The 24082-nt window shown below is 39.7% G+C and overlaps 1 protein-coding gene across 1 annotated transcript in view; it reads right to left on the reverse strand.

Moving 5' to 3' along the window:
* The window catches only part of csmd1a (CUB and Sushi multiple domains 1a), a 2254753-nt gene that overhangs the window by 186259 nt on the left and 2044412 nt on the right, over positions 1-24082 (reverse strand). Inside the window, exon 49 of the mRNA XM_072251121.1 lies at positions 23156-23344. Coding sequence (XP_072107222.1) covers positions 23156-23344 — 189 coding nt within the window. The remainder of the gene's footprint in view (positions 1-23155; positions 23345-24082) is intronic.

Below are 24082 nucleotides of genomic sequence, written 5' to 3' on the forward strand. Positions count from 1 at the left end.
TTAAAATAAATTTGAATAAGTACATGGATAGGAGATGTATGGAGGGCAATTGTCCGAGTGCAGGTTGATGGGACCAGGCAGTATAACAGTCAGTATGTACTAGATTTGTCTGTTTCTGTGCAATAGTTCTCTATGACTCTACGACATCCACGGAATATCTCCTTAAGAGTTGAAAGAATCTACAATTGCTTTGGAACCCTTTGTTTTGGAGTTGCATCTTTGTGGGCATCCTGACATTCGAGGGCATTGTAGAATAAAAGGCACAGAAATCACTTAAGAAGTCCCAGAAATCCCCCCTTCCCCAGAGCCATAATTTGAATCCAAATCGGCATCAGGTTTAATATCACTGGCAGATATCATTAAGTTGGTTGATTTGGGGCAACAGTACCTTGGAATACACAATAATATAAAAACAATAGATTATGATAGGAAGTATTAACTTCTTATTATCACTGACTTGGTAAGTCAGGGCATGAAAAGTTATGGGGAGAAAGCTGGGGAATGGAGCTGAGAGGGAAATGAATCAGCCATGATCAAATGATGGAGCAGACAAGAGGGGCTGAATGGCCTAATTCTACTCCTGTGGTCTTATGGTCTTATCTTTTAAAAATAAACTAAATAAGTACTGCAAAAGGAGAGCAAAATAAATTGTGAGGTTGTGGTCACTGTCCATTCATAAATCTGATGTGAGTGGGGAAGACTCTGATCCTGAAATGTAGAGTGTGTGTCTCTTCAGGCTCTTGTACCTCTTCCTTGTTAGGAGCAATGAGAAGAGAGCATACCCTGGGTGATAGGGTTCCTTAATGATGGATGCCACCTTTTTGAGGCATTGCACTTTGAAGATGTCCTCAGTGTTGGGGAGGCTAGTGCCCATGATGAAGCTAGTTGAGTTTGCAAAGTTTCTGCAGGTTTTCCCAATCCTGTGCAGTGGCCTCTCTGTACCAGACGGCAATACAACCAGTTAGAATGGGTAACTGTAGAAAATCTGTAGAAAAGTTCACTAAAACTATAACAGAAGGTGACTTTCTTTTTATAATTCACACCTTTAAGTGCTAAGATACTCAAGAATCCCTGCTTGTGATCTGTAAATAAATATTTCTTCTTGAATTTTCTTTTTCAAAATAGACTGATTATTTTGGTTCTACAAGTTCAACTGAAGCAATTTGAAGCTTGATTAAAAAAAAACATTTAAGCTGATTTACCAATAAATTTTGAGATGCTGTTTGTAGTAGCATTTATCTATCAGTGGAAATTTGGAAGTTGCCATCTAAAGAAAGTCATTGAGTCACCATATTCATTAACAAGGTATCAATGGTCACAACAGCCATAGGCAAGCATGACTTGTAATGGAACAGTTAATCTATAATTCCTTTCCCACTGACCTAGTCTCACCTGCAAGCTTGTACAATTTTCCCTTCTCCCACTTTCTTATTCTGGCTTTCTTCCACCCTTCCTTTCAAATCCTGATGAAGGGTCTCAGCCTGAAATGTTTTATTCCTCTCCACAGGTGTTGCCTGACTTGCTATGTCTCTCCAGCATGTTGTATATGTTGCTGTGGTGGAATTAATGCACTTTAATGATGTAGGCTCAGGAATTCCATGGCACCCTTTATTGGGGAAGATAGCTGGGCTGGGGTTAAGAGGCTTTTGAGATAGATGCACAAATCATCGAATAATTTGTGGAGACCTTCAACACAACATGGTCAATTATTTGTTCACAGTAATGGAATGTGTATTAAATTCATTATTATTCCAGAATAAGATGGTGTTAATGAATGGTGCGATCAAGGGCAACATCCAACAGACAGTTCAGGAAACTACTTCTTTCACTTTTTTATGACTTCTTCTTCTTTCAAAAATGTGGTTCTACGACTGTTGGAGCCTGTGATCTACATTTTGATTGTGTGTTTTCAAGCCAATTGAACGATCGGGCACTTTACCATCACCGACTGTGTAGGATGAGGCTTTATGTTGAATGTGCAGCTGTGAGGCCGAGAAGTCTGGAGACGGGGTGCATGTCCATGATCGATGCCATTTCTCACCAACCTCGCCAATTAAACCACTGAGGAAGACTGAAACAATCAAAACATGTGCAGACAGCGAGCAGGCACTCAGCACCATCTACCAGCCTCTCACTTGCTGCTGGAGGAAGGTGCCTGCGTGTAATGTTCTCACTCTCCCTCTTGTTTGCTACTCCTGAAGAAAGTTTTCTGCATTTGAATGACCTCTCTCCCTTGATACAATTGGAGGACGGTGCCAGACTTCTGGGTTTTGGGCAAGAATTAGTCAATGTGGTTTGCGAACTAGGCACTCCAGTTCACATTATGATGTGTTTCTGGCTTCCAGCCACTCTTTTTTTTGTTATTTTGATTATTTCCATCTGGGTGGTCTGCAGATACCAAACAGCTGAATGAATATGCCTGGACTCGTTTGACTTTGTGTTATATAGTCTATGTTTTTTTGTTGCCATTTGTGCGATTTGTTTTTTTTTTGTGTGCATGGGGGTGGGGCCGATGTTTTTCTTTGAACAGGTTCCATGGTGTTCTTTGTTTTGTGGCTGACTGTGGAGCAGATGAATCTCAGAGCTGTATACTGCCTACACATTTCGATAATAAATGTATTTTCAATCCTTGAATCTTAATTTAATATTAGAGGAAGATAACCTATGAATTTATTGGGAAGAGAATCTGAGATTTCAGAGCAACACACAGAAAATGCTGAAGGAACTTAGCTGGTCAGGCAGTCTCCCATTTTTTGTGTCTGTTACTTTGGCTTTCCAGCATCTGCAGAATCTCTTGTGTTTGAGATTTCAGGTCTAATTTGTCATTCAATTAGATCACGGCTGATCAACCCCTTAACTCCCATCTACGTACTTTGGTTGTAGACTCTATCAAGCTTTTCCCAATAATACAACTGACAGTCTGAGTTCTATAATCTTCATCCAGCTGGTCCCTAAAACCTATTCATGTCGCCTATTCTCTCCTTTTCTCAGCAACATCTGTCCTTGCTGGACCATATCTAATGGTCCCAGACCTGAAACAGAGTGGATAACAAATTGATTTTTGTCTGATTTAAACGCTGAGCCAGAATAAAAAGATTAATGCATTGAACCTGAGGGCAGAGGACAAACCGGTGTTCAGCTTACTACTCCAGCAAACTTTACCCGCCTCAGTGCTGAACCTGGCTCTACGGTTGTGTACTTACTTCGGGAACTCTGTGGTTCAGGCTTATTTGCTTTTTCTCATTGTTTGCATGAAGTTCTTACTTTTTTTTACGTTTGGATGTCTGACTGTCTTTGCTGAATAGGGTTTACATATATTTTATTGTGTTTCTTTGTTCTATGGCTGCCTATGAGAAGATGAATCTCAAGGTTGTATATGGTATACATTAATAATAAATGTACTTTGACTGAGTCTCTTTCCACTTAAGCTAACTAGTTGATTTTTTCCAACATTAAGCTATATATATTCTTTCAGTTACATCTAGTTTAAAAAATTATACCTCTCCTCTAACCAGCCTAGACCCTAACGTTACCAATCTTGAGTTGCTCTGAATCCCAATAAATCCTTTAATCATCTTAAAATTTTCAAATAGATTGCTCCTTAACAATACACCTTTAAGAAGCACAAGTCACCCATATAAACCAGTTGTGCATTTGTCTGGCTTTTCTTTCCCAAATATCTCCTCAAACAGCCTTGATAGCTTGTCAAAAACGTAATTTTCACATTTTGGCAAATTGTAGTTCCTTACATCAATCCACTGAAGATTACTTTAAACTTCTATAAGAGAGCACCACTGTGAGAATTGAACGGTAATATATTTTCTTGAGACCTAGTTTCAATATTTCATCTGCAGGAGGAAAAATTCACGGCAATATTTTTCCATAGAATTGCACATTTTAGAAGATACATTGCTTTTGTGGCTTGACGTTGACATTTTTATTATTCTGCAGAGAAATAGGGTTTTATCATAAACAGATAAGCTGAAATGCATGAAGTGCAGAGCCTTGTATATGGGCTGCATAGTTCATTGTGGTATAAATGATGCTGTCACAGTGGCAAAATGAAGACAAAGTGCGTGGAATCAGTCTTACTATCTACAAGATGTCTAACTTGCAGCAATTACACAAATCGTAAATGCATCTTCTGATCTGAATGAATTCTTGCCCAGTGTTTGAATCAACCCTTCCTGTCTCCAGGTGAATCAAACCGCACAAGAAGGGATTATCTCCACTTATCTACACACAGTAGCCACTTTATTAGGTGCCTCCTGTATATTTGTTGTCTTCTGCTGCAGTAGCTCATTCAGTCATTCAAAGGTTCGACGTGTTTTGCATTCAGAGTCGCTATACACCACTGTTTTAACAAGTGATTATTTGAGTGACTGTCACCTTCCTGTCAGCTTGAACTAGTCTGGCCATTCACCTCTCCACAATCTCATTAACAAGGCTTTTTTGCCACTCACTGGATGGTTTTTCTGTTTTTCACTGCATCCTCTGTAACCACTAGAGACTGCTGTGCATGAAAATCGCAAAAGGTCAGCAGTTTCTGAGGTAGTTAAACCACCCTGTCTGGCACCAACAATCATTCCACGGTCGAAGTCAAGTAGATCACATTTTTCCTCATTCTGATGTCTGGACTGAACAGCAACTGAACCTCATGACCACGTCTGCATGCTTTTATGCATTGGGTAGCTGGCACATGATTGGCTGATTAGATATTTGTATTAATGAGCAGGTGTATAAGTGGATATAATAAAATGATCACCCTGACTTGTTGGTACATGAGTGATTAGCACAATCACTTTACAGCAATGTTGATCACCGATAGGGGTTAAATACTGTAAGGAATTTGTACATTCTCCCTGTGATCACATGGGTTTCTTCAAGGTGTTCCGGTTTCCTCCCACATCATAAAGATATGTGGTTAGGATTAGGGTTAGTAAGTTGTGGACATGTTATGATGACACCAGAAGCACGGCAACATCTGTGGACTGCCCTCCACAATCCATGCTGATTTGATTTGTTGCATTTCACTACGTAACACACAAAATGCTGGAGAAATTCAACATGTCAGGCATCATCTATGGACAGGACTAAAGAACCAACATTTTGAGTTGAGACTCTTCCTCAGAAGTGTGTTATTCTGAATTTCCAGCATCTGCAGAATCTCCTTGTGTTTAGCATGTCATTGTATGCATCAATATACATGTGATAAATAAAGCTAATTCTTAATCTTTCTCTTTCATTTTTAACACAATATGCATTTACAAAACACACAGGATTAAAGCAACATACACAACCTTGTCTTTGGAATGAACAAAAGACCGAACAAAGATAGGAGCCGTCATCAGAAATTGACTCAATAACAGTTCAATCAAGACACACATTGCCTCCAAATTGCCACAAGTCCTCCCCTTGATCAATGTACAAAACAACCCTATCTGGAGACAATGATGATTTATGGTACAACTCCATCTAACATCTGCAAGAAACTAATCAACATGTTGCTGCTTTAATTCCACAAATTAATGGACATAACCCCTGATAACGATCTGCTGTAATTTCTGCAACCCTCCCTTTTTTTTCCATCCAGAATCAGAATCAGAATCAGGTTTATTATCACTGGCATGTGAAGTGAAATTTGTTAACTTAGCAGCAGCAGTTCAATGCAATACATAATATAGAAGAGAGAGAAAAAAAAATAATAGAGATAGTGTATATTAAAAAAGTGAGGTGGTGTCCAAGGGTTCAATGCCCATTCAGGAATTGGATAGCAGAGGGGAAGAAGCTGTTCCTAAATCACTGACTGTGTGCCTTCAGGCTTCTGTATCTCCTACCTAATGGTAACAGTGAGAAAAGGACATGCTCTGGTTGCTGGAGGTCCTTAATAATGGATGATGCCTTTCCCAGACACCGCTCCCTAAAGATGTCCTGGGTACTTTGTAGGCTAGTACCCTAGATGGAACTGCCTAGATTTACAACCCTCTGCAGCTTCCTTTGATCCTGTGCAGTAGCCCCTCCATACCAGACAGTGATACAGCCTGTCAGAATGCTCTCCACAGTACAACTATAGAAGTTTATGATGTATTTGTTGACATGCCAAATCTCTTCAAACTCCTAATAAAGTACAGCTGCAGTCTTGCCTTCTTTACAACTACATCGATCTGTTGGGACCAAATTAGATCCTCAGAGATCTTGACAGCTAGGAACCTGAAACTGCTCACTCTCTCCACTTCTGATCCTTCTATGAGGATTCTGGTTTCCTTCTCACTCCTCCTCCTCACATTTAAATTGGTATTCTTCAAAGCTAGTCTTTAAAACCCTTCACATAGATTCAAGATTTGGGTTTATTTGTCACTTATACATTGAGGCACACAGTAAAATGCATCATTAGCATTAATATTCAACACACCTAAGGACATGCTGGGGGAAGTCTGCAAGAATCGCCACACATTTCAGCGTCAGCAGAGCATGTTCACAATGCTCAGCAAAACAACACAGAACACATCAAACAACAACAGAAAAAAAAGCCCATTCCTCCCACCAAAGAGATCTTCAGCCCTCCAAGCCCATTAAGCACCCATTCTAACACTGTCCACCCCAACCTATTTTCCTCCTACATTCTATAAAATATAGGAGATGGAATTTGGTCATTTGGCCCATTGAGTCTGTTTTGCCAACTAATCCAACCCCCCTCCCCTGTAGGTTCGACCACCCACCGACGCACCGGGGCAACTCACAACTAAATTTCTCATCCGCACATGCTAGAACTTTTCTAGAAGAGGGTGGAAACTGGAGCACTTGGGGAAAGCCTGGGCAGCTATTGGGGGAATGTGCAAACTTTGCAAAAGCAACATCCGAGGTTAGGTCCACATTGCTGGATGGCGATCAGTTCAATACACAGTGCATTAGGGTAGTACAAGGTGCAAAAACAGCAGAGTACAGAATAAAGTGACAATAAGTTGCAAGTTCATAATGAGATAGATTGTGCAGTCAATTGTCTGTCTCATTGTACTAGGGAACCGTTCAACTGTTTTATAACAGCATGCTAGAAGTTGGTTCGATAGCAGCAGTGGAATAAGGTGTAATAAAGCTCAGTACAATAAGTAGACAATAAGGTGCAATATTCAAAGTAAATTTATTGTCAAAGAAGTGCAATAGAATCAATGAAAAACTACACACAAGGATTGACAAACAATGTGCAAAAAAAGATGAACTGTGCATATACAAACAAACAAGTAAATAAATAAAACAAAACTGAGATCATGAGTTGAAGAGTCCTTGAAAGTGAGTCTGCAGGTTGTGGAATTAGCTTAGTGTTGAGTTGAATGAAATTACACGCCAAAATTAAAACTAGCTAAATTGTGAGACCAGGAATCTACCTTATCGTGCTAGGAAACCAATCAATAGTCTTAAAATTGCCAAGCAAGGTGTCTTAATTTCAATTTAAGGATGATAGAATAGTTGATATTGAACTTCCAAATCAAAAGAAAGTTTGATGGCCAGATCACTGGGCTGTGTGACCATAGTGCATACGGCATAAACTTGATCTGAAATGCAGGACTATGGGTGAATTTCCCATCTGTAGAGAAAAAAAAGGAGGAAGTAATTGCTTATGTGCAGGAGACTTCCCAGTGGTATCAGTAAGTAGTGGTAGATGATAGATGGCAGGTTAGTGTGATCAGGTCTTTGACTCTCAGACAGGAAAGGAGAGCAATACCTTTAAAGGTGTAAATGCCAGGTTAAATTTGAGAGGTTCATTTATCACATGTATGTCAAAACATACACTGAAATGTGTTGTTGCGTTAAGAACCAACATAAACAAGCCTGTACTTAGGGCAACTCACAAGTATTGCCACGCATTCTGGCTCCAAGATAGCATGGCCAACATGCTTGGCAAAACAACACCGAACAGAACAAAACAGAACACACCAAGCAACAAAGCAACAATGGCCCAGCCACATGTGCACACACAAAATCCTCTAACCCCTGGAGGCCATTATCCGCTCCTAGCCTTCTGTGGACTTATGTTATTGGGCCTTCGACATTCCCAACGGACTTACAAAAATTCGCAGAGTCGGAATTTGATCTATACTTCTGATTGATCTTTGGGTTTTAATTTTTGTTATCAACCCAGGGCTCATTGATGATGATAAATGAGGACCCTGGACAAGGGTCCGAACTCCAGGCTTTCAACTCTGGTCTAGCCAATTCATATGCCTCAGAGCCTCCCCCGTTCTCACTAGTCTGTCGCCTGACATCCAACCACATCCATGTCACTGACCTTTAAATATGGAACGGAGACCTAAGCTCCGATCTGTCCTCTAACTACCTAAACCCTAACTTGACTCCTAACTCCCCTCTTTGTCCCCAAAACTGTCTCTATGAACAGTCCCTATTCAATATTCAAGATTCAAAATTGTTCAGCGTCATTTCCACCACACAAGTGTAAAGGAGAACAAAATAATTGTTACTCTGGATCTGATGCAACACAAAAATACACAATAAGATAAAGATCACAATAGTAAAAAACCACAATGGATATAACTACATTAAAATAGCTTATATACACATATTGATTGTAGTTCTACAGCGTGATGCTAAGTACAAGAGCGTCTGTACATAAGGTGACTGACAGGAAATAATAAAGTAGTAACATGCACAAGATGCTGGAGGAACTCAGAAGGCCAGGCAGCATCCTTGGAAAAAAGTAGTCGACAATTCGGGCCAAGACTCTTCAGCAGGACTGAGAAAGGGTCCTGCTGAAGGGTCTAGACCAGAAATGTCGACCGCACTCTTTTCCATAGATGCTGCCTGGCCCATTGAGTTCCTCCAGCACTTTGCCTGTGTTGCTTGGGTTCTCAGCATTTGCAGATTTTCTCTTAGTAGTGGTGGTTTTGAGTGTGGAGGAGTGGGTTTGGGGGTTGAGCTGTTGATCAGTTCATTGCTTGGGGTAAGTAATTGTTTTTGAGTCTGATGGTTCTGGCGTGGATGCCATGTGTAACCTCCTAACTGATGGGAGTGGGGCTAACAGGGTGGGTGGGATCCTTTACGATGTTACTGGCTCTTTTCCAGCACCTTTCTGAACATATGTCTCTACATAGAGTATATACAGATACATATATATAGAGAGAGTTACTATGAGCATAGAGCATACTGATATAAAATGTGTGATCAAGAGTGCAGAGATCTAAAAGCCAGGTAAAACCCTTCTAGATCACCAAAGAATGATGTGTCAAACCTAATTAGTTCTCCAAATAACACAGTCTCTCAGGAATTACATGGCATCAAGAAAATGCAAAGTGCTCAGTCTAGAGCAATATAGCCTTGAGGACAGCACTTACAAAAATTGGAAGGAAACATTGTTCACTTTCTCAAGTGTGGTGTTATTTGTACAGTGCGTTATAATTAATGCAAAGGTGCAATTTACATGAATATTCAGCCAATCTGTCAAAGACAAAATGAGCAATGCTTTAGATTTGCAGCCATATCATAAGCCACAAGGTGGCAAGGTAAGCACACAACAGAAACATTCACAGTGCCTTAAAAGAAGTATTCAGCACCCACAATTATTTTAGACTCATTTTCTCAATTTAGTATATATTGAAGTATGATGGTTTTGAGTGAATCTACGAAACATTGTGCATAATGTCAAATCAAAATACAATTCCAAAGCCTGTCAACAATTGACTAAAAATTAAAAAGCAAAATTGTGAAGCTGAAAAAGTATTTATCACCTTTATATTTACTACACTAACTTTCTACAGGTGTAGTACTCTGTATCACTTTATCAACTCACTCAATTTATTCACGTAGAAAATTGGAGAATCACCTGTTTTCAATGAATTCATAAGAAGAAATACCGCCTCTCTCTGTAAGATCCAACAGTATGTAGATTTTCAAACCAAAATCAAGGCAAAAAAGCATTCAATACAAGTCAGGGAAATGGTAATAGAGAAACACAGATCTGGGGAAGGGTACAAGACCATCTCAAAATTACTGAACATGAGTATTCAGCCAATATTGCTCACGGCAGTCCATTGTGAAAAAGTGGAAAAATATGAAACTACAGCCACACTGCCTAGGCCAGGCCACCCCTCTAAACTTAGTCACCGGAGAAGAATGGCACTTGTAAGAGAGCTACTGTGATGCCAACAGTTACTCTGAGTGAGCTGTGGAAGTCAGTGGCTGCAACTGAAGATGAAGTTCATGGCTCCACAATTCTTAAGGCCTTGTACAAAAGGGGTATTTATGGAAGAGTGGCAAGGAAGAAGTCCTGGCTAAATAAAAAGTCCATAAAAACTGCAAAGTCTCACTTAGAAGATACTGTAAAGATTTGGAAGAAGGTCTTGTGATCTGATGAGACTTAACTGGAACCTTTTGTCCTCAACACTAAGTGGTATGTGTGGCGTAAATCCAATTCTGCACATCAGCCAACTAACACCATCCTTACTGAGAAGTATGGTGGAGGCAGCTTGGGGAAACTTTTCAGCAGCAGGGACTGGAAATCGGTTCAGGATTGATGGGAAGATGAATGCTGCTAAACACAGAGAGATCCTGGATAAAAACCTGAAAGCCTCTGTCAGAAAGCTTAAACTGGGGAGGAAGTTCACATTTCAGTGGGACGATGCAAAGTACATGGCCTGAGTAACCACAGAGTGGTTTGTAATGAAGCAAGTTAATGTCCTTGAGTGGTCCAGTAGGACGCCTGACCTTAACCCAATCAAACATCTCTGGTAATTCCTCAAGATTGCTGTCAACTGCCACACTCCAACTAACCTGACACAGCTTGAGGAATTTTGCAAGGTGGAATGGGCAAATGCTGCTCCATCACATTGTGTAAAGATAATAAAGGCATATCCAAAAAGACTGCTGGCTGTAATAGCTGCAAGTGGTGGTTCAACTAAGTACTGAACAAAGGATGATGAATACTTTTGAACTGCTGACATTCCAGTTATTTTAATTTTTACATTTTCATGCTTTACAATTTTCCCTGTGTTTTGTGCTCTACTGTGAAAACAGGAACATCTGATTCACAAATAAAAATTCTCAGTTAGATTGATCAAAATCCCTGATTGCAATACTCATTTATGAGAACAAAGGGTTGAGGGGTGAATAGTTTTACAAGGCACTGTAATTTACTTCATAAATAAGTAAAAATATTTCAAGAATTGTGCTTTTCCAAAAGTTACTACTCCAAACTACACAAAATAAAAATAACTGCCATTCACTCAATAACTTTAAAATGTCATTAATTTTCCCACAGGAGATGGAAAATATAACAATGCCACGTAAAGACAAGGCTTGTCACTCGAATATGGTGACTTCCTTGACGAAGTAACCCATTCAATGCTGTAATGAAAAAGTCAAATTTGATTCTTTCATGGTGATTGCTAAAATATGTAAGACAAAATGGAAATATATAAGACAAAATGGTGTCCAGTGGGGATGTGGGACTGTTTTGAGAAAGTAAAGCAGAACCAGTCCACAGCCAAGTTTTGAGAAATTAGCATGAGTACCAGTCTACAAACTTGAGAGTCAATAATAATAAAAATTATGTTTGTCTGGAAAGTTACAGGGGTAAAAGTTAATTTAGATTTTTGAAGGTATCTAAGGATATAAACATGAGCAATATCCTGGTGCAGATTCAAACCTTCCCATGGACTGGATCATGACAAATGATAAGGTAGAGAGGGAAGGCTGCATGAAAGGTTGCCAGATATATGTGGTTCCTTCCGACATTCCAAAGATCAGTTTATTACATGGAGAGGTATTATTTAGTTTATTACTCCTCATCACTAAGTATTCTTCATTCAATGTACACTAAATGTTTGGACGTCAGCAGGTCAGGCAGTATCTATTGAGAGGGTAAATTGTCGAAATTTCAGGCCCATCATCAGGGCTAGAAAGAGACTGTTTTCTGACAAAGGTGCACTTGGTATGAGGAAGGCCTTCAAAAATGAGATTTAGAGAGTACAAAGCTTATATACACCTGTAGGGCAAAGATAATAGGTGGAGGGGACCTTGGTTTTAAAGAGATAATGAGACCTTGGTTAAGAGAAAAAACGAGGTGCATTGAGGGTATGACAGGTAGGAACAAATGAGGTGCTTATGGAGTACAAGAAGTGCAAGAGAAGACTTAAGAAAGAAATTAGGAGGGCATAATGAAGGCATGAGGTTTGCCTTAGCAGACAAAGTGAAGGCGAATTCTAAGGGATTTTACAGACAGAGTATGTTAAGAGCAAAAGGTTTCTGAGGGACGAAATTGGTCCATTGGAATATCAGAATAGTGATCAATGTTTGGAGCCAAAACAAATGGGGGGATCTTAAATGCTTTTTTTGCATCTGTATTTACTCAGGAAGTGGACACAGAGTCTATAGAAGTAAGGCAAAATAGCATCAACTTAATGGACCCTAGATGGATTACAGAGGAGGAGGTGTTTGCTGTCTTGAGGCAAATAGGCTGGATAAATACCCAGGGCCTACCGAGGTGCTTCTTCAAACCCAAAATGCTAGATGCAAATGTAGAAATTGTTGGGCCACTGGCACAGATATATCATCCTTAGAGACAGGTGAGGTGCCAGAGGTTAGCCAATGTTGTTCCACTGTTTAAGAAAGGCTCTAAAATAAACAACAAAATTATTGGCTGGTGAGTCTGAAAGTTATTGGAAGGTATTCTAAGAGACTTGATATATGATAGACATGGACTGGTTAAGGATAGCTAGCATGGATTCATGCCTGGTAAGTCATATCTAACCAATCCTATAAAGTTTTGAGGAAGTTACTTGGAAATCTGACAAAGACAAGACTGTGGATGTTACCTACATGGACTTTAGCAAGGCATTTGACATGTCTCACATGGGAGGTTAGTCCATAGGCACTCAAGATGAGGTTGAAAATCGGATTTGACATTGGCTTTATAAGCAAAGTGAGAGAGTGGTAGTAGATTTTGTCTCTCTGACTGAAGGTCTGTGACTAGTGGAATGCTGCAGGGATCGGTGCTGAGTCTGATGTTGTTTCTCATCTATATCAACGATCTGGATGATAATGTGATTAACTAGTTCAGAAAATTTTATGGATGGGATGATACCAATATTGAGGGTGTAGTGGACAGTGAGGAAGACTATTATGGCTTGCAGCAGGATAAGGACCTGATGGAAAAATGGCAGATAGAATTTCATACAGACAACTGTGAAGTGATGCATTTCAACAGCACCGACCAGGGCAGATCTTACATAATGAATGTTGGGGCACTGAGGAGTGTGGTAGAACAAAGGGATCTGAGAATACAGGTACATAATTCAGTGAAAGTGGTGTCACAGATTGATAGAGTCCTAAAGAAAGCTTTTGGCACATTGGCCATCATAAATCAAAGTACTGAGTACAGAAGATGGGATGTTATGTTGGGATTGTATAAAACATTGGTGAGGCCTAATTTGGAGTATAATATGCAGCTTTGTTCACCTAGCTACAGGAAAGATGAAAACAAGGTTGAAAGAGTGCAGAGAAAATTTACTAGGAGTTTGCCAAGTCTGGAGGACCTGAGTTATATGTAAAGATTGAATAGGTTACGTAAGGGGTTTCTTCTTTTATGTTATTGCCAAGGCTAATAAAATGGCTTCTTTGTTACGTTAAAAATAAAATGGCTTCTCTGTAATATTAACTGCTGAGTTAACGGTAGCAGCTTGTTTGGGTTATAATTACTGATAACGAGAATTGCATTCATTTGCTAACCAATTGGGATAGATGTTATTCTTTCTTGTGTGTCTGTAAGCTATTGCTTTCGCGGGCTTTGGGGCAGAAGGCGGTTGGGGACAGAGAAAGGAGACGTGACGCTGTAAGCTGGATGACGGAACAGACCCCGAGCAAGAGTCCGAGGCCCAGGGTTTTCGGCGAGGAGAAGAAACGAAGACAGACTCGAGTAGAGCGTTTGGTTGTTCACTGAGGGTGGTCCCATTCAAGGGTCAGCAGAGTTCGGAGGACTTCGACTGGAGGAAGGGGGATCCGGTTCTGTAAGAGCTCCAACGATGTGTGCACAAACTGGTTAATAATAATGGCACCTTTTTCTTTTTTTTAAAACAGTTAAACAGTTCTTATTTTATTCCTTTACTAGCTACATAGTCAAAGTATGAGTTATAAAGTGGAATCATTTAATCGCATATGGTGTACTGTCTGTTATTTGGTGTGGTGGGGTACATCACACAGCATCTACACAAACTTGATTACCCAGTTTGGTGGGGCCGAAGGCTGCTCCCCCTAGACGAAAGCGAGCTGAGCGAGCCTGAGGCTTACCGGTGGCTACAGTTAGGACATTAATCCTTGAAATGTAGAAGATTGAGTGGAGATTTGATAGAGGTATACACAATTATGAGGTATAAACAGGGTAATTGCAAGGCAGGCTTTTTTCCATAGAGGCTGGGTCGGAATACAACTAGAGATCATGGGTTATGGGTGAAAGGTGAAAAGTTTAAGGTGAACGTGAGGGGAAATTTTTTCACTCAGAGGGTTCTGAGAGTGTGAAATGAGCTGCCAATGCAAGTAGTGTATGCAAGCTCAATTTCAACATTAGACAGAACTTGGGATTGGTATATGAATGGAAGGAATTTGAGGGGCTAAGGGCCCAGTTCAGGTCAACGGGAATAGTTCAAATGGTTCTGTAGAGACTAGATGAGCAGAAGGGCTTGTTGCTGTGCTGTATTTTTCTGACTCTATGAACCCCAATGCCCCAAGCTATAATACTGTTGTGCTAACTGGTACATTATAGTGGCACCCTTTCAATTCACCCATTGAAATTGCTAGATTGTGAAATTAACTTCACAAGAACAATGAATTAGACTGCAAGACCAGAAGATATATGAGCATAAATCCGCTATTGGGCCCATTGTGTTTGCTCCGCCATTCCATCATGGTTCATTTCATTTATCCTTCCATCCCATTCTCCCACTATAAGAATCATCCTTTCCGCATTCACCTTATCTAGGCTTTCTGAACTCCAGCACGTACAGACTTCAACCTATCAAATGCTCCTCATATGTTAACTCTTACATTCCCAGAATTATTCTCGTGAACCTCCTCTGAACCCTCACCAATGCCAGCACATCTTATCTCATATAAAAGCATAAGACCATAAGACATAGGAGCAGAATTATGGTGGATGTTGTATATTTGGATTTTCAGATGGCCTTTGACAAGGTGCCACACATGAGGCTGCTAAACAAGATAAGAGCCCATGGAATTACGGGAAACTTACATACATGGATAGAGCGTTGGCTGATTGGCAGGAAACAGAGAGAGTGGGAATAAAGGGATCCTATTCTGGTTGGCTGCCGGTTACCAGTGGTGTTCCACAGGGGTCCGTGCTGGGGCCGCTTCTTTTCACGTTGTACATCAACGATTTGGATTATGGAATAGATGGCTTTGTGGCTAAGTGTGCTGATGATACGAAGATTGGTGGAGGGGCCAGTAGTGCTGAGGAAACAGAGAGTATGCAGAGAGACTTGGATCGATTGGGAGAATGGGCAAAGAGGTGGCAAATAAAATAAAATGTTGGAAAGCGTATGGTTATGCACTTTGGCAGAAGAAATAAACAGGCAGACTATTATTGAAATGGGGAGTGAATTCAAAGTTCTGAGATGCAACGGGACTTGGGAGTCCTCGTGCAGGATACCCTTAAAGTTAACCTCCAGGTTGAGTCGGTGGTGAAGAAGGTGAATGCAATGTTGACATTCATTTCCAGAGGAATAGAGTATAGGAGAGAGGGATGTGATGTTGAGGCTTTATAAGGCACTGGTGAGACCTCACATGGAGTACTGTGGGCAGTTTTGGGCTCCTTATTTAAGAAAGGATGTGCTGATGTTGGAGAGGATTCAGAGAAGATTCACTAGAATGAGGGGGGACCTCATAGAAACATTTCGAATGTTGAAGGGCATGGACTGAGTGGATGTGGCAAAGTTGTTTCCCATGGTGGGGCAGTCCAGTATGAGAGGGCATGACTTAAGGATTGAAGGGCGTCATTCAGAACAGAGATGCAAAGACATTTTTTTAGCCAGAGGGTGGTGAATCTATGGAATTTGTTGCCACAGGCGGCAGTGGAGGTCAAGTCATTAAGTGTATTTAAGGCAGAGATTGATAGGTATCTGAGTAGCCAGGGCATCAAGGGTTATGGTGAGAAGACGGGGGAGTGAGACTAAATGGGAGAATGGATCAGCACATGATAAAATGGCGGAGCAGACTCGATGGGCCGAATGGCTGGCTTCTGCTCCTTTGTCTTATGGTCTTATGGTCTGACTAGGATTTTTGGCCCATCAAGTCTGCTCTGCCAAATCATCATGGCTGATCCATTTTCCCTCTCATCCGTAATCTCCTGTCTTCTCCACATATCACTTCATGCCCTGACTAATCAAGAGTCTGTCGAACTCTGCCTTAAATATAGCTGATGATTTGGCCTCTAGGCCACCTGTGGTGTCGAATTCTACAGATTTATCACTCTCTGGGTAAAGAAGTTCCTCCTAATCTCCGTTCTAAATGGACATCCCTTCTAATCTAAGGCCGTGTCTCTGGTCTTAGACTCCATTACCATAAGAAACATCCTCTCCACATCCACTTTTCTGAAGCCATTCAACATACAATAGGCTTCAATGAGGTCATCCCTCAATCTTCTGATTTCCAGTGAGTAGAGGCACAAAGCCATTAAATGCTCCTTATATGATCAGCCTTTCAATCCTGGAATTATTTTTGTGAATCTCTTTTGAAACCTCTCCAATGTCCTTTCTTAGATAAGGGGCCAAAAATGCTCACAATACTCCAAGTCAGGCCTCATAAGTTGTTTATAAAGCTACAACATTATATCCTTGTTTTTATAAGCTAAGCCTCTCGAAATGAATGGTATCATTGCATTTGCCTTCCTCACTCCAACTCAACCTGCAAATTAATCTTCAGAGAATCCTGCACGAGGTCCTCCAAGTCCCTTTGCATCTGACGGAATTGCAGGTTATGGATGATATGAAGTAAGGCAGAGGGGTAGGTAGTTTTGAGGAAGTAGAGAATCTACAGAAGGACTTAGACAGATTAGGAGAATGGGCAAAGAAGTGGCAGATGGTATACAATGTCAGGAAGTATATGGTCATGCACATTGGTAGAAGATATAAAAGGGTAGACTATTTTCTAAATAGAGAGAAAGTTCAAAAATCTGAGATGCAAAGGGACCTGGGAGTCCTTGTGCAGGATTCCCTAAAGGTTAATTTGCAGGTTGAATTGGTGGTGAGGAAGACAAATATGATGTTAGCATTCATTTCAAGAGGACTGGAATATAAACGCAAGGATGTACTGTTGAGGTTTTATAAAGCACTGGTAAGGCCTCATTTGGAGTATTGTCAGCAGGTTCGGTCCCCTTACCTAAGAAAGGAGTTGCTGATATTGAGGAGGGTTCAAAGGAGGTTCATGGAAATGATTCCGGGATTGAAAGGCACTTAATGACACTTAATTGAGAAGCACTTTATGGCTCTGGGCCTCTACTCTTTGGAATTCAGAAGATTGAGTTGAAACCTACCAAATGTTGAAAGTCCTTGACATAGTGGATATGTAGAGGATATCTCTATGATGGGGGAGTCTAATACCAGAAGACACAGCTTCAGAATAGAGGGGTGTCCTTTTAGATCAGAGAGATGAGAAGGCATTTCTTTAGCCAGAGAGTTATGAATCTGTGGAATTTATTGCCACTGGCAGTTGTGGGTGCCAAGTCATTGAGTATATTTAAGCAGAGTCTGATAGATTCTTGATTAGTGAGGGCATAAAAGGTTACGGAGAGAAGACAGGAGAGTGGGAGTGAGAGGGAAAGGGATTAGCCATGATGAAGTGCTGGAACAGACTTGATGGGCCAAATTTTCTAATTGTGCTCCTATATCTTATGATCTAATGCATCTACAATCTCTTCAGCAATCTCTTTCAGAAACTTGGGGTGTACTCCAATTGGTCCACGTGACTCATCTATCACCATTCAGATCTTTCCGCTTCCCAAGTACCTTTCCCTTAGTAACGGCAACTACGCTCATTTCTGCCCCCGACACTCTTGAATGTCTGACATACTGCTAGTCTTCCACAATGAAGACTAATGCAAAATACCTATTAAGTTTGTCCACCATTTCTTTCTCCCCCATTACTAATTCTCTGCTGTCACTTTCCAGCTGTCCAATATCCACTCTCATCTCTCTTTTACTCTTTATATATTTAAAAAAAAAGTTTTGGCATCATTTTTTATATTACTGACCAGCTTACCCTGATATTTCATTTTTTTCTCTCCTTAGGGTTTTTTAGTTAATTTGCTCCCAGAAACTCCAGCCATTGCTGTTGAGCTGCCATTCCTGCGAGCATCCCTTTCTATTCAACTTTGGCCAGCTCCTCTCTTTTGCTTCTCTAATTTCCTTTACTTCACTGTAATGTTGATACATCTGATTTATCTTCTCCCTCTCAAACTGCAGGGTGAACGTTATCATTTTATGATCACTGCCTCCAAAGGGTTCTTTTACCTTAAGCTTCCTAATCAAATCTTGTTCATTCCACAACAGGCAATCCAGAATAGCTGATCTCCTAGGGGACTCAACTACAAGTTGCCCTAAAAACTCATTTCATAGGCATTCTGCAAATACTTTTTCTTGGATCCCACACCAACTTGATTTTCCTAATCTACCTGCATATTGAAATAAACTGTGACTATTGTAACATTGCCCTTATTACCTGCCTTTTCCATTTATATCCCACATGCTGGCTAGTGTTTAGGGGCCTGTATGTAACTCCCATCAGGGTCTTTTTACCCTTGCAGTTTCTTAACTCTTCTGATCTCTTTCTCAGGATTTGATTTAAATTTTTACCAACAGAGCCACCCTAGCCCTTCAACCTACCTGCCTGTTCTTTTGATACAATGTATATCCTTGCATGTTAAGCTCCCAACTCTGATCTTCTTTCAGCCAAGACTCAGTGATGGCACATTGTCACACCTGGCAATCTCTAACTGCATTACAAGTTTTTCTACCTTATTCTGTATACAGTGGGCATTCGAATATACACCTTCAGTAGTTTTTCTGGTTATAAATTGAATATAGGTAAGAGGGAACTTTTTTCATTAAATATGCAGGTCCATTTATAGATGTTCTCCATTCAGAGTGATTACTGACTATTTTACTTATTTGGGAGTTAAAATTACTAAGAGACATAAGGATTTATTCAAGTTCAACATTTTACCGTTAATTAGTCAGGTTCAATAACTGATTACTAAGTGGTCCCCATTGTCTCTATCACTGATTGGCCGAATTAAGGCTACTAAAATGATTATTTTACCTAAATTTTTATATCTATTTCAAGCGATACCGATTTTTATTCCTAAATCTTTTTTGATACTATCGATTCTAAAATTTCCTCTTATATATGGCAGAACAAAAATCCCAGGTTAAGTAAAAAATATTTACAGAAGTCCAAGAAAGATGATGGTTTAGCACTGCCTGTTCTAAGATTCTAATATTGGGCAATTAATATTCGATACTTAATAATTTGGACACAAGATTGGAATATAATTCCAAGTCCACATTAGGTAAACCTTGAAGGCTACTCTGTACAAGGGTTCTCTTTGGCTCCCATTTTAGGAACTGTGCTTCCTTTTGTATTATCTAAGTTGAATAAACAAATGGTTAATCCAATAATTAAACATACATTACGAATATGGTTTCAATTTCGTAAATTTTTTGGTTTGAACAAATGTATATTATCAAGCCCTATTATATCTAATTTTTTTTCAACCCTCAGTTATGGATCAAGCCTTTTTGATATGGAAAACGAAAGGCATAGTATGTTTTCGTGACTTATTTCTGCATAACTGTTTCATGTCTTTTGAACAGTCATCTAATAAATTTAATTTGCCCAGACCCTATTTTTTAGATATTTACAAATAAGAAACTTTTTAAATACCATGCTGCCTACCTTGATGACCTCATACCCTACTGATAGCATCGATAAAATTTTAGGTTTAATTCCCTTTCAGAAGGGATTAATAGCATCCATTTATGATATAATTATGAAATTACAGCCAGGTATATCTGATAAAATTAAAAATGAATGGGAAAAGGAACTTCAACTTTGCCTACCTATAGAGAAATGGGATAAAATCTTTCAATTAGTTAGTTCTTCCTCTATATGTGCTAAACATACACTCATACAATTTAAAGTAGTGCATAGGGTCCATATGTCTAAAGATAAATTAGCCCGTTTTTATTGCCATATAAACAGATGTCACTCTGAGGTGGCTTCTTTAACTCATATGTTTTGGTCCTGCTCTCTTTTGGAAAAATTCTGGAAAGATATTTTTGATAATATCTCAACAGTTTCGCGTTTTGATCTACAGCCCTATTCTATTACGGCAATTTTCGGTTTGCCAATGGTAGAACATAGATTTTTATCCTCTTCAGCCTGTCGGATGATTGCATTTGTTACTTTAATGGCCAGAAGATCCATTTTATTGAACTGGAAGGAGACCAATCCTTTCAATGGTTTTCCCAAACTATATTATGTTGAAATTTAGAAAAAATCAGAAGTGACATTTTTGATCCTTCGGTTAAACTTGAAGAGACTTGGAAACTATTTATTCAACATTTTCATATGATGTAATTTGACCTTTCTGAATTCTTCTTATTAACTTAAAATATATGAATGGAGGAGCGGAGTTGACAACATTACTGAACGTGTTCGATTTAAGATAATGGTCTAGCCTTGTTTTGTTCTGTTTGCTTTTTTTGGAGGGTTTAGTATTTAGTTTTTTTTGTTTTTTTGGAGTTTTTCTTTTTTTTCTTTTTCTTTTTTTTCTCTCTATGATTAATTATATCAAGAGTTTGGAAGTCTATTGTACTTCTATTATTTGAAATCTTTTTTGTACATGCTTATCAACAATAAGATTATTCCAATCTCTGTATCAATATTGTTATTCTGTTTATAATTTTGGAAAATTAATAACAAGATTTAAAAAGAAAGAATATAAACCTTCAGTCATATGTTGATCAACCTTTTCAACTTTGCCCCCATTTTACACTTCAACTCATCGCACTGACTTCAATTTTGCCCTATCATCTACCTGTCCTTCCTCAGAGGCTCACGACACACTGGATCAATTTATATACCAACTACACCTTCCTTAGCCCCATCACTGTGTTCCCATCTCCCTCTTTGTGATTTCAATACCAAATCAGGTACAGAAAGTGAAATAAAGAGAGTGAAATAGGATTGAATTAACATATGTAGGATAATAGACGGGGATAGAAGGAGTTAAAATAAATCAATACAACATTTTTTAAACTTCCAAGATATCTAGGTGATAGAATAAAACTCTTTATAAATATTAAGTTTCAGTGCCAAAGACTTAACTGGATGCAATTTGTGATTATTATATCATTATTCAGGTACATTGACAATAGTGGATAATAATGAGCTAACAGAGGCATATTAGATACCTGTCTACCACCTAGAGTGGGCATGTGCACCTTGTTCATGCTATTGGTGAGGTAGTCATTAAGAGATTTTGTTAGCAGTGTAGTGGGGGAATGAGGTAAGCAGAAATCTTTGGATATTTCCTTGTAACTATGTCCGTTTGATATAAAACCATAAGAGAGAGGAACAGAATTTGGCCATCCAGTCCATCGAGTCTGTTCTGCTATTCCATCATGAATAATTTATCAAGTATCTCAATCCCATTTTCCTGCCTTCTGTCTGTAACCATAGCCACCCTCACTAATCAAGAACCTATCAAACTCCACTTAAAATATACACAATGACTTGGCCTCCACAACCATCAGTGCCAATGAATTCCACAGATTCAGTACCCTCTGGCTAAAGATATTCCTCCTCATCTCTGCTGTAAACAGACTTTCTTCTATTCTGAGTGGTTGTGCCCTCTGGTCTTAGACTCCCCCAGTATAGGAAATCTACATCAACTCTATCTAGGCTTTTCAATATTCTGGAGGGTTCAATGAGATACCCCTTCATTCTTCGAAGGTCCAGTGAGTACAGGCCCAGAGTCATCAAATGTTCCCCATACATTAATCCTTTTCATTCATGGAATAATTTTTGTGAACCTCTTCTTGGCCTTATCCAAGGTCAGTGCATATTTTCTTAGATAAGGGGCCCAAAACTGCTCACAGTACTCAAAGTGCACTCTTGTCCTTCAGTTGTTTATGATAATTGCATGTAAACTTGGGTGTGTGGAATTAACATTCTATAGATATTCTATAGATACACAGTAGGAAGATAAGTTTCATATGGACAAAATAAATAGTAAGTGCAGAAGTGGAATAGTGAGATTGTGTTTGTGGGTTCCAGGATTGTTCACAAATCTGATGGAGGAAGAAGCATTTTAGTATTTATTTACTTTGTTATTTAGAGATACGGCATGCTAACCCATGGGCCTGGAGACACCAATTAGATTCATTTGACCAAATAACATACTATCCCATTCATCTTTGGAAACTGGAGCACCCATTGGAAACTCATATGGTCACAGGGAAGAATGTACAAACTCCCCATAGACAATGGTGGGAATTGAACTCTGATCTTAGACAGAGTGCTGTAATGGGATTATGCTAATGCAATGCTATCATGCTGCCTCCTTAATAATTCTAATTTATAAGCAAAACAAGACCAGAATCAGAATCAGGTTTAATATCAGTGGCATATGTTGTGAACTTAAACTTCCGCTGCCTTGCAGCGATACCAACTCATGAGGAAGGCTTCGGGAGTAAAGCCTGAGGAAAAATCCAGACCTGGAGTCCCTAAGGCAACCTACAATTAATTCAACGCTGACCGGCAACTCAAATGACACCGCCAGTGCCAAATTGTATCGGTCTCTGTTGGACAGGGGGAGCCTGCTGCATGGAAGACAGCATGCACTCCACATTGCACTGCCTTGCCTCATGCACTGGCTTGTGTAATAACTATGTAGGCAGCTAGGATGCAAGATCCACAGTGAACCCACACCAACGGAGCGCCAACCACAACTAACTGCATTAGTCAATGGAATACAAATAAGAGGACTTGTCTCCTTGGCAGTTGCAGAAATCCAGAGGGAAAAAATCATTTCAACAGAACTATCTACCCATTAATTGTGGTCATTAATAATTCCTACCTTGGCAGAAGGGAACTGCAGTGTCCCAGCGATATGAGCCATTCGGAAACCGTCGACAGGTGGCGTTACTCCGACCAACCAACCGATATCCTGTTTTGCAGTAAAACTGTACCAGGCTTCTAGGTGTTCCAGATGTTTTATTCAGGATTCCACCGTTCAACGGGACACTGTCCAAGCTGCAGTAGGGAGCTGGAAGCACAAATAGAATGGATTTGCAGTTGAATTTCAGTATTCATTCCAAGGGTGTTAAGATGAACAGACAACAAATATTTCTGGAATCCAAAACAACAGAAAAATTACATAGATTTTCAACTGTAACTTCAGTCTTTTTCTTATTTTCTTTGTCTGACTGATATGATGATTTGAAAAACCCAATGGCTGGAGCATCTGTCTCGTGAGGTATTACATAATCTGCTTACATAAAGCCTACGGGAAGTGCCAGTATAACCAATGGAAATGGTGAGCAACGGTTGCATAATGTAATTACATCTCAGTATGTCAGAGGTCAATTCCGGCATCTTCTGTAAGAAGGTTGCGTGTCCTTCCTGTGAGGCAAGGATTTCATCCAGGTGCTGTTTTCCTGCCACTGTCCAAAGGTGCACTGCTTAGTTGGTCATTGTGAATTGTCCTATGATTAGATAGGGTTAAGTAGGTGGGTTGCTGAGTGACGCAGCTCATTGGGCCGGTAAGGCCTGTTCCACACTATATCTCTAAATTAAATTAAAGACTTCTGTGAGAGCCATAAGTTAATTCCATATCAAGGATCAAGGATGAATTTTATTTGTCATATACAGTTACATGTATCAGGAGTTCGCTGTGGTGTGTTGGCGCAAAATCTAACTACAAACACAATTCAACAATTGCAAAAAATAAAGAATTATCTAAAAGCAAAGGTAGGAGTATGGGTATGGAATAAAATGTGCATAA

Source organism: Mobula birostris, chromosome 2, assembly GCF_030028105.1.
Source record: "Mobula birostris isolate sMobBir1 chromosome 2, sMobBir1.hap1, whole genome shotgun sequence".
Taxonomy (NCBI): Eukaryota; Metazoa; Chordata; class Chondrichthyes; order Myliobatiformes; family Myliobatidae; genus Mobula; species Mobula birostris.